The sequence below is a fragment of the Scatophagus argus genome, chromosome 10 (genome assembly GCF_020382885.2).
Source record: "Scatophagus argus isolate fScaArg1 chromosome 10, fScaArg1.pri, whole genome shotgun sequence".
In the NCBI taxonomy this organism is placed as follows: domain Eukaryota; kingdom Metazoa; phylum Chordata; class Actinopteri; family Scatophagidae; genus Scatophagus; species Scatophagus argus.
The window spans coordinates 20,511,313-20,527,051 of NC_058502.1; the positions used below are offsets into that span (position 1 = coordinate 20,511,313).

Here is a 15,739-nt window from a genome sequence, read left to right on the forward strand (position 1 = left end):
CACAGTAACTCATGTGTAAGTCCAGGTGAGGGGTAATTACTACATCTGCGTGTGCAGTGTTAACACATATGCATCACAGTGAGTCGTTCCCTGTGCTGCACTGTAATGATGCAGTGCCATTCAGTCATACTAACACACAAACACACGCCCATGGCACCAGAATACATATGATGTATCATATAGGGAACAGAAATAAAAATGTTAGTTAAAGAATTCCTTTCTGGAATTCAGACAGGCCAGCTGAAAGTCAACAGGGATTTTTTTTCCATTACACTATGATTTATGGATGTGTTGAGTTGGTTGGCTATGTGTAAACTTCACAGTGGTGACAAGACTGCAGGAAGTCAGTACTGCCAGTGAAGTCTACCAAGTAACCTCCTGTAGACTCACAAAGTTTTTATTTTGGTGCAGATTAAACAGGAGATATTTCAGTTAGTAAAATCATATTGATATTCAGTAAATACTTGCACAGACAAGAAGCCTGTCTGTATTTTTTCACTTCAGCCATTACCTTCACAGTGTCCAACTCACCTTAGGAAAACCACTCAGAGTCCCATAACTCTGACTGCAGAAAATTGAAATATTACACTCTGTCTGACCTGCATGACCAAGATTAATGATTCACAGATGCAGCACTATTGTTTTTATCTCTAGGGGTCAACATTTCTCTTTTTCAATTGATAGTGAGGGGTTCTGGGTTTTTTTTTTTGTTGTTTTTTGTTTTTTAATTGTGAGAATGTTGGGTTATCTATTTGTGCTGAAAGGTGACATCAGTGTTAGTGCGTCCAGCTTTGTCAGGCTGAATGTCTCGTGTGTGTAGCCCTGGTAGCAGAGGAGCGAGTTCGTCAGCTCCAGATGAGGGTTCATTCCAACCGAGTGTCAGCCACCACCGCCTCCAGCCAGCAGGACCTGGAGAGATCCCTCAAGAACAAACGGGAGGTGGGCCACAACTTTTTTTTTTTTTCTTTTTTTTCTTTTGGCTTCATTTAGCCTGACAGTTCACTTTAAAACAAACTCATGAGGAGAATGGAGGTGGACAATAAGGGTTCCAGCCAAAGAGCGTGAGCCATAATGTTGCTGAAGTGCATTGCAGTGAATTGCATTTACTGTCTAAGAAAGTAATAAATTATGTTACCGTAATGTTGAAGACCACTCAATAAAATGAATTGGTTCCAACTGGGCAGTCACTCAAGAATGCACCTAACTGCTGGAATACAGAAGTGTGTAATCCGTGCTGGCTGGTTCTCTGGCCCTAACTTACAGAAAACTGACAGTTTAATGGCGATATCCTGACTTTCACACATGTCCGAATGGCAGGAGTCTCACTTTTTTGTATGCATCGTGTCAGTGCCGTCTTTGTGATGCATTACACCGTCCCCCATCTGACTGAATGCGAAATGATTTAAATCTGACAGTACAGACCGTCAGCACAAACTGACTTAAACATCTAAAAGTGTCAGAAGTGCTATGATGCGGATGAAACTGTGTAGAAAGTAATAACAGGTAACAAAGTGAATGATGGAGGGTGATCAAGCCTTGATCGTTCTGAGATTTACAACAGCTTTCATATTCTGTTACACAGGCTTAATTATTAATGTGTCCATAACAGATAGTGTCTCTCTGGTATAAACTTTAAACCTTTAAACTAATATTTAGTATGTCAAACTGTTTTCAAGCTTGTCTCTTTTCAGATGTGGAAAATGCCTGATACAGCACTGAGCAATGAGACTGTCTCATTACAGTCAGGGACCCGACACCTGTGGACAACTATTGCACAATACAAGACAATACAGTTACTAGTGTATTGATTAATATGACAGTATACTGTCTGGACTAGATCATGTAAAAGGTGGGATATGTAGAATCATTTTGACTTGTTATTCTACTACCAGAATTAGTAAGATTAGTATTCCAGTAAGTAGTATTGGGACAACTGTTTAAGGCCCTATGAACCGCTGGAAGCTCCTCATAATTGTTTTCACTAATTGCCAAGTTAGACTTTGTTTTTTGGGCAGTTTGGCTGCATGCAGGCTGCATTGGTTTGACATCTGCCTGAGTTTCCTCTAGGCCCTTTTTCACAACAGACTTGGCATTGCAGGGAAAGCACAGGTGTAATTAAAGGCATTAATGTTGGCTCAATTTCATTAAATGCAGCAATAAGCCACAGCAGTGAGTCAGCATGCACGCTAAAAGCTGGTAGAGGTAGATCGATGAATTGGTTAATTAATCAGTGGAACTCAGGTCTGGAGGTGGCTGAGGACTGTGCAACCTCCACCAGTCACCTTCTCAACTTAAATTACTGACCATGAGAAGAAGTAAGAGCACAAATGTTTTGTTTTGTTTTTTTTTTTTTTAGGAATGGTGATATCGACTGGTTAATCAGCTGTCAGCTTTTGTCCTGCTCCAAACTGTCTTTATTATAATCCCCTAGGTGTCAGCCTGGTACAGCTGGTACAACAAGCCACAGGGGTTATCAGTCTCACGTGGAGAAGTTCTGCTTTTGACATTCTGAGTATCACAATCACATAGTAGTGAGTGAAAACATGTGAGTGGACATGCAGCTTCAGTCTCACTGCTCTCTTACTGTGTTTGTTTTATTAGCTGAAAACGGCCGAAGTTGGATGAGAGCAGTGAGGCTGAACCAAAACAGTGAGGTTGTGGGCTGTAAACCAAAACAATAAGCTGAAAGTACACAAAGGACTTCAGACTGCCAGCCCAAATCTGCCTTTACGGTATATTCGGACTGAGTTTAGAAAACCTGGACAACATTAAAAAACAAAAATATGATTTTTTTCAAATCCTGTTCGAACCATTTGGAGGTAGATTGAAATGGACGTATTTGTCTCAGTCTAGATGCTCTGACTACTCAAATCACTGATTTTCAGTGCGTATTTTTCTGTATCTCGTTGTAATATCTACCAGCAACGTTTTGTTTCCTGCAGCTCTACAAGGACCAGAGGAGGAGCAGTGAGAACGTTTCCCATAAGTCCTCAGACAGTGATGTCAGCGACGTGTCAGCCATCTCTCGAACCAGCAGTGCCTCTCGCATCAGTAGCACCAGCTACATGTCCATCCAATCAGAGAGACCCCGGGGACGCTTCAGGTACCAGCACATACTCACTCACACACTAACTTTAGTTTCTTGTCTATTTTTTGCTCATGTTTTTTGTGTGTCAGTAAATTTATCAATTTATTTTTGCTGACATTACGTCACCGTTGTTGTAAAATGAAATGATCAGCAGGGCCATGCGTGCAACGGGCCGCCACATGATGAAGAGCACCAGCGTGAGTGGTGAGATCTACGGCATGGAGCACGCTGACGGCAGCCAGTCGGACACGGCACTCGGTAGCCTCGGAAGCGGGATCAAGAAACGACGCTCTAGCCTCAGCCAACGCGTTGTCGCCATCCTGCCATCGAGACGCAGCCGTAGCACCTCGCAACTCAGCCAGACAGGTCAGAGAACAGTCAGAACAACGACGTGAGAAATCACCACACAGAACGGAGAGAGAGAAGGAAATAAAAGAAATAAACGAAATAAGCAGGCCTGCTTATCCTACACAGTCTACACTACATGTCAGAACCAACTGTAGACTGTCAGTGAAGGCTTTAATGTTGCTGTGTGTGTCATTTCTTCAAAGAAGAATCATTTCAGGACATTAGCGTAATTACTGTAAATAAATAATATGATGGCCAAGAAGATTGGCAGCCTCGAGTGCCGAGTAGTCTGCTTTATGTTGTTTGGTAAATCATTTAGCGTCTTTGCCTGTCTCAGATGATGGACAAAGTTAAAAGGCTGGTATAAAATGCTTATTAGTAAAGCTGAAGCAGCATGTTTTGCTTGAAAGCTTATTTTTGAAGTCACTCTGTGTTTGATTTTCTATATCAATTCTAATTCTGTTTTTTCAAATCATCCTGATTTTGGTAATTGAAAAAAGGGACAATGGGACAGTAATGGCTGTCAGCTGCAGCATTTTGTTTGTGCTGTATTTCTTTTCATTTTGTTGTCATTTCTCTAGATGGTAAAAGTAGACTGGAGCTCAGCCCCTGGTTACAACTGGAGCTACAGTTTCATTGTCTGTGGCAATGGAAATGAAACTCTGTGGAATCTTGGAGAGACAGTGTAGTTACATGCCCTTATGTTTCTCTGCCAGCCTCCAGAATTGTTCGGATCAAACATTTAGTCTTTATCTGTACAACACCACACTGTTCTTACAGTTTAGGTCAAAGTACATGCACGTGCGTACATAAAGACTTTAATGCAAACGACAACCTTTAGGTCTCTTAACACTGTAACACATTTAGTTAACTTTACCAGTGTATCAGTGTTGCTGTTGTTTCTGATGTTGTTTATTGGTTTTGTTGTTGTTATGTGTGTAATTTCAGAGGCAGCGGGTAAGGCGGCGGACAGACAGAAAGGTAAAGCAGTAGTCAGACAGACAGACAGTTTGAAAGGTAGGCAGTCAGACAGGAAGGGAGGTAAACTGTGACAAGTAATACTTGAGGTGATGCTGCTAAGGTCCTCTATGCGCCCCAAAGGTGCATTGTTGGCGCATGACAAACCAGCATGGGGTTACATTACATAGCAGGAAAAAAAAAATAAAATAGTTAAATATTCTATGTAGCATCTGTGATGTGTAACTTCTCTGATGTTTTTAATTGCACTGACAAATGTTTAAGAATAAGTTTACCACTAAAGCATCTCAGTACAATTATGGCAGTGGTTCCCAACCCTTGTCCCCTCAGCTAATCTGATCTTTACCATAAGACTGCTGGTGTTTTGTTTCCTGGTGTTGTTAAGATTTTGGCTTCATGCTGTCACTAAGCTTCTCGCCACAGATGACACATTCTGGCCGAGACCTGTCCTGTCCTTCCATAAAACCAAACTTAAGATGAAGCTTGTGATATAGCCTTAGTTTCTTTTTCTGACGCTATGGAGTCATCAGCAGTATAAAATACTGATGCTTGGACTGCAAACACCAGGATGAGCTTGTTAGCCACGTGATTAAACTGACTTGTACATTTTTCAGAGGGGACAAAAAGTATATTTTGTATATTACATACGTATTACATACGTATGTACATACAATATTATTTTCAAAATTATCCAGTAAGTGTTTTAATGTGAAAATCATTCAGCATCTGAGCAGACGAGGCCTCGGGCACCTTCTCAGGGGTGGTGCCCGGACCCTAGGTTGTGAACCACTGACTTAGTGTAAAGTTTCATGAGACACTAATGCAGACAAACTGGGCCAAACACAGGCAGACACGGAACCACAGAGAGAATGGCAGCAGGAGAGAGTTGCAGAGTAGTTTTCATGCATATCCATATTCCTTCCTGAACTCTGTCTCCGGCACGCTCCCTTACTCCACCCTCTTCTGTCACCGTTGTGTTAAAAGGTTGGTTCAGTTCTACAAGAAGCCTGGCTGAGTCAAAAATATTTTTCTCAATAACCTGCGACATAGATGTCGAATCTGCCTTTCAAATTTCAAAAATATCAATCTTGACCCGGTATGTGTACATCGTTACCCAAAACGCTGGCATTCTTTTTGGGTGGATTGAATAGTTTATGATAACAGCAGGCTTTAAAAAGTCCTGAACTCTTCCTTACAGTCTGGTTGTTTGATTTATTCAACCCTCTGAGTTTTACCTTTACATCCTTGCCAAACACTCAAGACTAGGGTGGACTGACCAAGCCATGTTATTGTCCTGCAGTGACCTCATCACCTAAATAGAGTAATAATAGACTAATAATTAATAAAAAAAAAAAGAAACCATGTGATTTTCCTCAAAAATCCTTATTTTTCTAGCATATTGAAGATTCCTATGTATTTACCTGCAGAAAAAATATTTTGGCATGTTGGTGAGGTCACCATGGAATATTAATTTGCATGGGATAGCCTGCAGATCGATATACCTCAGCCCTATAGTTATCAGGCTTGTCAAAGTTACTGCCTTGACGTGATTGCAAAAATGTACGACTGGCAAAAGACTCCACTCAACCTGTTAGAACCTGTGACATAGTGTCACATTCTTGGAAACATGAGATGCCTGATAACTGATAACAGCGTTGGTTAAAATGGCACCTGCAAGTTGTTTATGACCTTGTTTCTGTGTTTGCCACAGAGGCGTCAGCAGGTAAGAAGGTGGGTAAGGCCGGCAGCAGCATCCAGAGGAGCGTGGAGACGGGCATGGCTGTGGAGTACCCACGGGGAGGATCAGCCATGAACCGGCAGGCCAGCAGAGAGTCGACTGATGGCAGCATGAACAGCTACAGCTCTGAGGGGAAGTACGTACATGATGAGGGATACCCCTACATGTTAGATTGTGTCCACTCCAGTTAGGTGTCCAGTCTCATCAAGTGTGCTGGAGTGTGCCAGCCAATCAGAGACTGTGTTTCTGAGAGCCATTATTTGGCAATGCAGTATTGCCCACTAATGGTTTTGTAATGAACTCCAATGAACTTGAGTTTCTGTGCTTTGATTGAAGACTATAAAACATTACCTTGCTTTGTTGTAATGCCTATAGTTGTATTAGTCATTCAATACATAATACATTACATATTGAAAGTAATTTGCCCAACACTGGCTGCAAACATGTGCTCGTTTAAGTTGATCCTCTTGCTTATTCTAAAATCCTGTTTCCTCTTACAGTTGTTAGTTGTTACAGAGACCTATATGCTGCTATGATACAACCATTATTATCCTAGTAGTATAATGTTCAGTGACAGTAATGTTTCTTTTCCCAAGCTTGTAATTCAGTTTGGAGGAGTCGTTGAATATTGTGTGTGTGTGTGTGTGTGTGTGTCAGTCTGATCTTCTCAGGTATGCGGCTGGGTGCCGACAGTCAGTTCAGTGACTTCCTGGATGGTTTAGGCCCCGGTCAACTGGTTGGCCGGCAAACACTGGCAACACCTGCCATGGGTGAGTGATGGCTCCATCAAATCTGCTGCACACCATACCCCAATATTCTGTCTTTGTAATGCAAAAAAGAAAATGCAAGTATTAGCTTCTATGTTTCTCACCCAATGTATAAACAGAAGAAGAATAGAAACTGCAGTTCACCTTTTCTTAATGTATACGTGCTGTACGTTCTGTGTATGTGCTGCTACGAGAACTTGGAGGAGAGCTAAAATGAGCAAATGTCTTTTCTGATAATTTGTCAATAATGTATCCAAATGTTTGCATGTCTCCTGTGCATGCAGGTGATGTTCAGATTGGTTTGATGGATAAGAAAGGCCAGCTGGAGGTTGAGGTGATCAGGGCACGAGGCCTTACCCCCAAACCTGGCTCCAAATCCCTCCCAGGTAACATACGCGCCCCCAGACCTTAAATGCAGCACTTCTGCTGATGTCCGGAAGTAAAAAAAAAAAAACCATGACAACCTGACAGAGCTTTTCCCTCCTGCATCTTCTTTTCCATCCATCATCCTGTCTGTCTCTCTTTTTGCACCATTTTAACCCCATCCTTCTCCAGCTCCCTATGTCAAGGTGTACCTGCTGGATAATGGAACTTGTAAAGCCAAAAAGAAAACCAAGATTGCACGAAAGACCCTGGAGCCGCTTTACCAGCAGCACCTGCTATTTGACGAGAGTCCCCAGGGCAAGGTGCTTCAGGTAATATTCCAGGTGTGAGTGTGTGAGGGCGTACGTAGTAACACCTTAGTCTAGACTTAGACTTAATGACCAACCATTGCTTTCTTTGTAAGTATCTCCACAAAATGACTTAAATAAAAGCTTCTTTTGATTAATGTCATGCAATAGAGAAAGGTTTTAGGCCACGCTTTAGCAGAAAATTACCACATTAGAGCATATTTATCATATTGCCAAAGATGCAGACTTTAAACTTGAATAGACTCCACTGCTGTAAGAACTGTCTCAAACTTAAGACATTGTTTCTTGTTTTGACCAAACAGGACTTGAAACTTAACTGAGTTGTCCTTGAGACTCAACTTTTATTTGTTTTGAATGATGTAAAGATAAAATATGTAACATTTCCATATTAAAATGTCGAGAGAGAGAGTCAGAGATTGAGGGAAGAAAGTAGACCAATGTGAATAAAACTTTAAAGCATGTGATTTTCATTGGAAATGGTAGCTGAGTAACAACAAAGACAACAATTCCCATGATCCCATGATGCTTCACAACCTTATCAAACATATTGGTAATATGTTTTCTCTTTCCCAGTTTAACTGATTTCTACCATTCTCCAGGTAATAGTATGGGGCGACTATGGACGATTGGACCACAAGTGTTTCATGGGTGTAGCACAGATCCTATTGGAGGAGCTGGACCTCTCAAGCACGGTGATTGGCTGGTACAAACTGTTTCCGCCGTCCTCATTGGTGGACCCTACATTAGCTCCGCTCACGCGGCTGGCGTCACAGACGTCATTGGACAGCTCAGGACCGCCACCAGGCGTTCGGTCCTAGTGACCGAATGTCGAACCGCGAACCCCCCACCCCTCACCCCAAGTATCCCTTAAATGACAAAATAATGGACCACAGCTACTGGACCAGATCTAAGCAGAGGGCAAGAAGACACCCAGAGGACAACAACGAGAAGCCCTCGGTCAACCGGTGAAGAGCCAGACGGAGTGACAGGGAATGAGAGAGAGAATGAGAGAGGGAGAGACAGATATAGCCAATCAAAGTTTAGCTGGAGTCTGACAATCACGTCTCACACCTTCCCTCTTCCTCTGCCGTATGCCTTTTCTTTTCAAAGCTTTGTTTTCTCCTCTGAGCTGCAGCAGTGAACATCCCTCTCCGACATTCTTCACTTCTCTCTTCTGATCTTCTTTCTTTCTTTTCCCCTTACTGTCTTGGGCAGCCCCCTTTCAGAGCACCAGATCAAAGTGGAGTCCTCCACCTAATAGCCCCCCCCCCCAGCCAATCAGAGTAGAGCTTGGTGTAAACAGTGCGTCAGAGGTAGTAAGTAGCAAAACGAGGCAGCTTCATGTCGCTGTCCCGTGACGTAGAGGTTGGCTGTTGTCTCTGCGGGTGTTCCCATGGTAACAGAACCGTCGTAAATGAGGGCAGCAGTCTGGCACAGTTCGGTAACATGTTTTGGTGAAGGGAACCTGCACGTGCACATTCTTAGCCTTGCTGTGAAAGCAAGCACAAGAGAGGCTAGAATCCTTTATGTGGATAGAGGCAGACAGAAAGTTTTGCTCTTCATCTGAAAACAGAAATAGATTATAGAGGCCAAATTGAATATTTGCTTTTTATTTATTTGTTTGGAACCATTTTTTTCTGTCTTTGTTTTGTTCAGAATGGTACCATAAAGTGCAGACTCCCTCTGTGTGCGCGTATGTTTGGTTTTCGAGCGATCGAGGCCGACGATGAAGGTCAGGTCACATTCGCCCGAACACCCTTTGCCCAAACCTGACCTCCACCTTCCTCGGTCCCCTCTCCCTCAAACTCCCCCTGTAGGAGGGAGCAGCATGACTCGGGGACGCCCCGCCCCGGCCCCAAGCTGCATGCACGTTTCTTTCATTCTGTTTTGTTTCGTTTTTTGTTTTGTTCTCTACTTTTTTGTAAAATAGAAGACGAGACAAATTAACGAACAATTCTCAAAAAAACAAAAACAGAAAAAAAGACTAGACTATGTGTGTTAGTTCCACATACTTTTAGGCCAGCTTGTATGTTGCATGTTCTTGTACAGTTTGCTCGTACTGAATATGAATACAAACCGAGAAAAGTCAAGCCATCCCCGCCCCCTAACCGGAGCGGACCAATGGGGGGGGATCAACTCCGCCCAGGCCACGCCTACCACTCTGGGTCTAAATATACATATTAGGAAGTCTCAAGAAAAAAAAATTCTCTTTGTTTCAGTTTTTCTTTTTTCTTTCTTTCTTCCTTTTTTTGTTTTTAAACTTTTTAAACCCTTTGAACGACAGTGCTGTTTTGTAGTACTGAGCATACTCGATAACCTGCCGTATCTGAGGGTGTAGGTGTCTAAACTGTAGTCTAACACAGTCGGGGCTAGAGACCGAGATAGAGAATGTGTGTATAACAGCTAAATGTATATGAAGTATCATTATGAGTTTGACAGAAATTATAAAGATATAGATATATGAATATAAAAAGAGTGTATCTGACTGCACACCCGTCACCAACACACATGCACACCTTGTACATACAAACCAGGAAGAGCGGCTTGAACTTAAGTTATGAACAAACCAAACACGGCTGACACAAACATTCCTGGTCTTGTTGAAGGGAATTTGCTTCTCGTGGATGTGCTTGAGCCGCTGAGCGGCACTGAGCCACATGGGGGCGCTAATAGGCCTTTATTTTTGACCCAGTTGCAGAAAAAAAAAACAAGCAGAACCAATTGGAACAAAGTTTACTGTCTTCTCCTTAAATGCCCTTTCCCGTGTGTATTATTATTGGTTTGGACTGGACTTCTAAAACCAATGAGAAATCTGATTTTGCAGGCATATTTTGCAGATGTTTCTGTTGAAACCCTTGGCGGTGTGGCCGACTGCCCTTTCCTTTGTCAGTATTACTCCAGGAATACTGATTGTTTACAGCCCATGGCTCCCCACTCCCAAACCACGATTTTAGACGAAAGACTAAGTATTCACTGCAACAGTTCTTGTTTGTATAACAGATGTGGCTCTACTGATGTGTATGTTTTATATTCAAGAGTTCATTTTTATTATTTACAAATAAAAGACTGTGTGGAAGAAGATCAAGGCTTTTTGGAACAGTGTGGTCTCGAATTTATTGTGAAGCAGCTGACTTCAATGCCTTATTTAACACAGTGATGATTTATATTTCATTGGTGCTCATACACAGAGACAGCTGAAACAATACAAGGTAAGCCTTTTACCGTTATGTAAAAATGCACTTGCCATATTTCAGCTTTTTCCTTGGAACCACCTACTCAGTAACTAAGACAGCGAAAAGAGAGGAAAAAGGTTTGTAAAAGAAAAAATTTAAAAAATGAAGAAAAATCCTGCTAATTAAACCCGTTAAAACATACCCCTGTGTGTATGGTTTTGAGTCCATGGAATTAACCTGCCAGGGGGCAAAAACTTGTTACTGAGCCCCGACTGGCCCCTAATGGATCTGACAGTTTTGTTTTTTGTTTTTCAACACCAATTTGGTGCACTAAGGCAGACAAGATTATGATTTAACTGATGAATCAAAACAAAATGAATCAACAATAATGATGCTATTTGCTTCTTGTGATAGCAGACTAAACATCTGACTTTTGGGGTTGTTGGTTGGAGACAGAACAGCTGAATGTTGGGTTTTGGGAAATTGTAATGGTCATTTTCTGATATCCTAATATATTTTCACTACTTTATTGACAAAATGGTATGGATTTGATATGTAGAAACTTTAAAGAAAGCTACATGTGCAGGTTAGAAAGCAGCAGGGACAGCACACACACAAAGTTGGTTTTCTCACTTGTATAATGTACCAATTAAGGTTGGAATTTTGGCATTTTACACATCACAGTTAGTAATATTTCAATGAACGGAACAATATGTTGCTAAATAGTTAACCGTGATGGCTCAGTGTGTGAGTCCTCTTCAGCTTCACTTAGTACTGACGCTATTGACCCTCATCCCAGACCACTACTGCCACCCTGTGGTGTGAACAGGGATGACTCAGCGCTGAACAGCAGAGATGAAAAGAAAAATAAATCAAATACCGTTCTGTTGCCTCGCGTTTCCTGTTTTCACAAGGACCAATGACCTCTGACAGACAAACACGGAACTCCTCAGGCTCACCAACGGTAAACTTTTTGGAGTTTATAGAAGAGTTCACATCTTTCATCTGGCACCCTGAACTCAATAACAGAGCGTAAAGCAGGGAAAGATGAGATGGACTTCATCTTCTTTCAGGTAAAGGCGGCTGGAAAATGTGTGTGGGATAGTTGATTTTGGTAGAGTAATTATGTAGCAACACAGTCACAGAAATGTTAATGATGTTAAATCTTAATTCTAACCTAATCATCCAACAAAACGTCATCATTAAGTCATGCAATCCCAACTGCTGCAAAAAACCCTCTACAGTTTACACGATGACTACAGGAAATGGAGCATTTCTTTTTGGGCAGGCCTGCTTTATTCACCTGGAGAGACACAGTAAAGGTGTGGTATCCTGCTAGTAAAAAGTCAGCATTTACACTTTTACACATCAGCTCTCATTCATACCCTCACTGACGGAGAAATACGCAGCAAAGCGCCGGCCTGGCCATCAGGAGGAACCAGGAGTCAAACCACCAACCCAAAGTGCACACTCACACCGGGGCAGAGGCAGAGGCAAGTCCTCTTGTCCAGAGAACATCAGTGTTTGTTTGGAGACATGAACGGGTCATATGAGACGGAATGTGTTTTCATCAGTGAGAAGTCATAAGTTTTATTAGTGAGATGGTGTCAGTTTAACAATACACAGGAAACAGTGCAACACAGTGCACTTTCACATGCTTCAGTGTGCAATAGTGTGTGTGTGTGTGTGTATGAAGAGGTTGCACGAAGACTTTTCAATACAGGAAACTGATGTTACTTGTACTGATCATTAGCTTTTATGTGCCATAGTGTAACTATTTTGTATATTCTGTCAGAAATTATAGCATGCACAGGCAAAGTTTAACTTCAACTCCAATGTCCATAAAGGGAAAATCATCCTGCAGCTAGCTTAACCACAGAGCACAGACACACGACTGCTTAAGATACATAAAACAAAATAGTGGGCTTAAAATATATTTTAAAAACAAATATGTGAAAATGCTAAAACCCACCTCGCAAGCTCGTAAAATCCACTGTCTGTCAGTGACAGCAGTTCTCCTGTGTTCTGTCCCGTCCAGAAGAGAGCAGCTCTGACTCACCATACTGAGGAAAAACATTTTAAGCGCTTTAGTGCCATCTGGTGGTGAGTTGGTAGACTGCAAAAGGGGTTAAACCAACGGAAGCGCTGAATATGGTTTTAATTCCTGCTCTCAGGTTCATCTTACCTTATGATGTGTGACAGCTAAATACATAGTGGTGTTGACAAACCATTTAGAGAGTAAAATAAGGAATAAAATTATGAAACTAAAATTGATCAGAATTATAAAGGGTAAGGATGTGCAAAAAGGAGCCCTTTCAGTACAGCATTGTATGTCTACCACAGGTTGCATGTGTACTGTATGTATTGCTTTTGGAAAAGTACATTCATGGCACTAAGCAGGAGATATGATCAGTGATGGACTTTTTATACTGCTGCATGATACTTGCTAACTGTTAAGAAGCAAATCAGTCAGAAGCCAATGAACATTTATTAGGTTTTCTCTTTTCCATTCCTCACAGAATACACCAAACCAAACGGAAGACATGGCTGGAGCCTGTCACCCTTCACACGGAAGTGAATTTGTCAGTGTACGTGATCATCGTAAGACATTTTTAAACAAGATCATTTTTATTTCTAATTTTCCATGAAAGCGACTCCATTCTCATCTAATCTGTGGCTGTGATGAAACGTTCACACCTGCTGACTGCTTTGGACTGCACTTTTCAAGTTCATTTCGTCTCAAGACACTTGAGGGAGGGCGACAACCTCTTCACAGCTGAGCTGCGATTTTCAGAAATGCATCAATGAGTAACTGAAAGAATCTCCTAAATGCACCCTCAGTTTACAGATCAATCGGGGAATGACTAAGTATCAGAGTTCCTCATTTATTATCTAATCTATAAATGATTCAGGGCTTTTCAGTGAGTATGACATCTCAGCCAATCGGTGCCGTCGCTCCACAGTCTGGAAATCCTGACACGAAAATGAATCAAATTAGTTAGATTAGAGAAATTTAATGCTTTGTGGTGATGCTTCAAAATGATTGGTGAACAATGATTGTCATGTGGGACGCGTCAACAATAGTCACATTTAAATCGCACTGAAATGCGAGTGTTTGTGCCCGAACCTCGACTCCCTGCAACAAAACTCTGCCAGCAACTTCCCGATCAGAATGAAAGGAGATGCTGCGTTCGCTGTCAGGCCTCCTGCGAACAGCCTGCAAACCTCTGCTCAGTTGTTGTAAACGTGCATTTCTCTGTCGTTTTGCCTCACACATTTCTGCCATTTGATTTGGCGTGTTTTCCCTCTTTTTTTTCTCCTCCTCGCAAAACAATGTAAATGAAAAGGGCAAAAGTTTACAATTAGCAAAGCCTGTAAAAAATATTACATACGTGTTACTGCGTGCTAAAGTGTAGCAAAGTCCTGTACTTTATTACAGGATGACCGACGGATGGAAACAGAAGCTGTACAGTAAAAACAGAACGAAGACGAGTCGTAACGGATCGTTTCGGGTGATAACATGTCGTCAGGTCCAGTCAGTGAACGCAGCAGCGGAGGAGTCAGACGCCAGCTCACTTGGCCTGTAGTCTGTCTGTGCTGAAGCGACGCCGCTGGTTAACAGGAGGGTGTCATGTCAGATTAGATCTGCCCCCCACCCTCCCTCGGTGTTAATGGTTTGAAAGGCCCCCTGGTTTGACTGCGAGGCAGCGCTTCAGAGCCCATTAGAAAGAAAGTCTCTGCCGTCACAGCAGTCATTACCTCAGCCCCCCCCCCGTCCGTCCGGCCGGCCCGCACCGCCGCTTAATCTAATTAGATAGACGTTTTTTTCCTCCTTTTTTCCCTTTCTTTTTGGGCAAGGAGGGAGTCTTCATCTATTGATATTCATTAGAAATACACGATTTATCACTAAGCTCTCCGAGGTGCGGCCCGCTCGCACCGCGGCCCGCTGGAAACAGGGAAGATTTACTGGATCCGACTTCATTTGGAGCCGCTGATCTCCGCGGCGGAATTATTGGACTGCATTATTAATCTTCATGGATTCAGTCAGTCGGACACTATTTAATATTACACCAGTTACATTATGCAGGGTGGAGACGTTTCTGCCCTTATTGGGCATGGGAAAATCCCTCCAGGAATGATAATACTAATAACAATAATAATAATAATGGAAGTAAAATACTGTACGGGATGGTATAAGAATTAGGAAATCTGATCGACATATTTGTACGGATTTGTTTTTGAGATTGATCATACTAGAAGGTGACCAAAATAAAGATGTCTTTTAAATAAATATTTGTGGAACGCTGAGAGCTGCTTTTGTTTTATTATTTGTTTTTTGTTTTGTTTTTTTTAAATCAGGAATTCTGGCTTTGGGTTTCAATTGAACAACAAACTCCTTCCCAAACCAAAAACAACGAAGTCCTGCTTTAAAGTGTGAGAATTATTGTTATCTTGGGCAACAATGCGAACCATAAAAACTGACAGAAACCTATCACACTTATTTATTTATTTGTTTACGTAAATTTCTTTCTGTTGTGTGTCTTGTTTTACTCTCATGTGACCAGCTTCGTTCTGTCTCAGACACAAACGACCTCTGCTGCTTATGCGGTTGATTTAAATTTGATTCTTTTATTTTAACAACATCCTAGGCCGATTTTACCAAATTTTATGGCCCAAATCAAACCCTTTACATCCACCGTGAAGCTCAGCGTGAAGCCGCGGGTCCTCGCCCCCCCCAGCACCACCACCAGTCCTGTTCACTTCCCTGCGCTCTCACACTGACCGTGCTGGGACACTAGGGGGAGCTAGAGTCCACGTTTGGAGACGTTAAGACATGAAAGTCGCCTCGTCTGCAATCAGTGGAGCTTTAGATTTTGACGCTGGTCTTTATCTCTTATTTTAAAACATTATAAGGCCGTTAGATGCGTCCTTTCACTCCAAAATACACCAGTCAC

The 15,739-nt window shown here is 42.1% G+C and overlaps 1 protein-coding gene across 28 annotated transcripts in view; it reads left to right on the top strand.

The window, feature by feature from the left end:
- The window catches only part of LOC124066541 (regulating synaptic membrane exocytosis protein 1-like), an 85,309-nt gene extending 75,969 nt beyond the window's left edge, over positions 1–9,340 (top strand). For 18 of the 28 annotated variants that reach the window (XM_046402990.1, XM_046402999.1, XM_046403002.1 and 15 more), the window contains 9 exons: positions 821–939; positions 2,943–3,103; positions 3,240–3,454; positions 4,385–4,417; positions 6,126–6,288; positions 6,810–6,922; positions 7,204–7,305; positions 7,475–7,614; positions 8,211–9,340. In XM_046402990.1, the coding sequence (XP_046258946.1) occupies positions 821–939; positions 2,943–3,103; positions 3,240–3,454; positions 4,385–4,417; positions 6,126–6,288; positions 6,810–6,922; positions 7,204–7,305; positions 7,475–7,614; positions 8,211–8,429 (1,265 nt within the window). In that variant the 3' untranslated portion in view covers positions 8,430–9,340. Of the gene's footprint in view, positions 1–820; positions 940–1,082; positions 1,850–2,942; positions 3,104–3,239; positions 3,455–4,384; positions 4,418–6,125; positions 6,289–6,809; positions 6,923–7,203; positions 7,306–7,474; positions 7,615–8,210 lie in introns of those variants that run through there. The other 10 variants (XM_046402995.1, XM_046403013.1, XM_046403014.1 and 7 more) reach the window with 4 other exon arrangements.
- Positions 9,341–15,739: the final 6,399 nt, after the last annotated feature.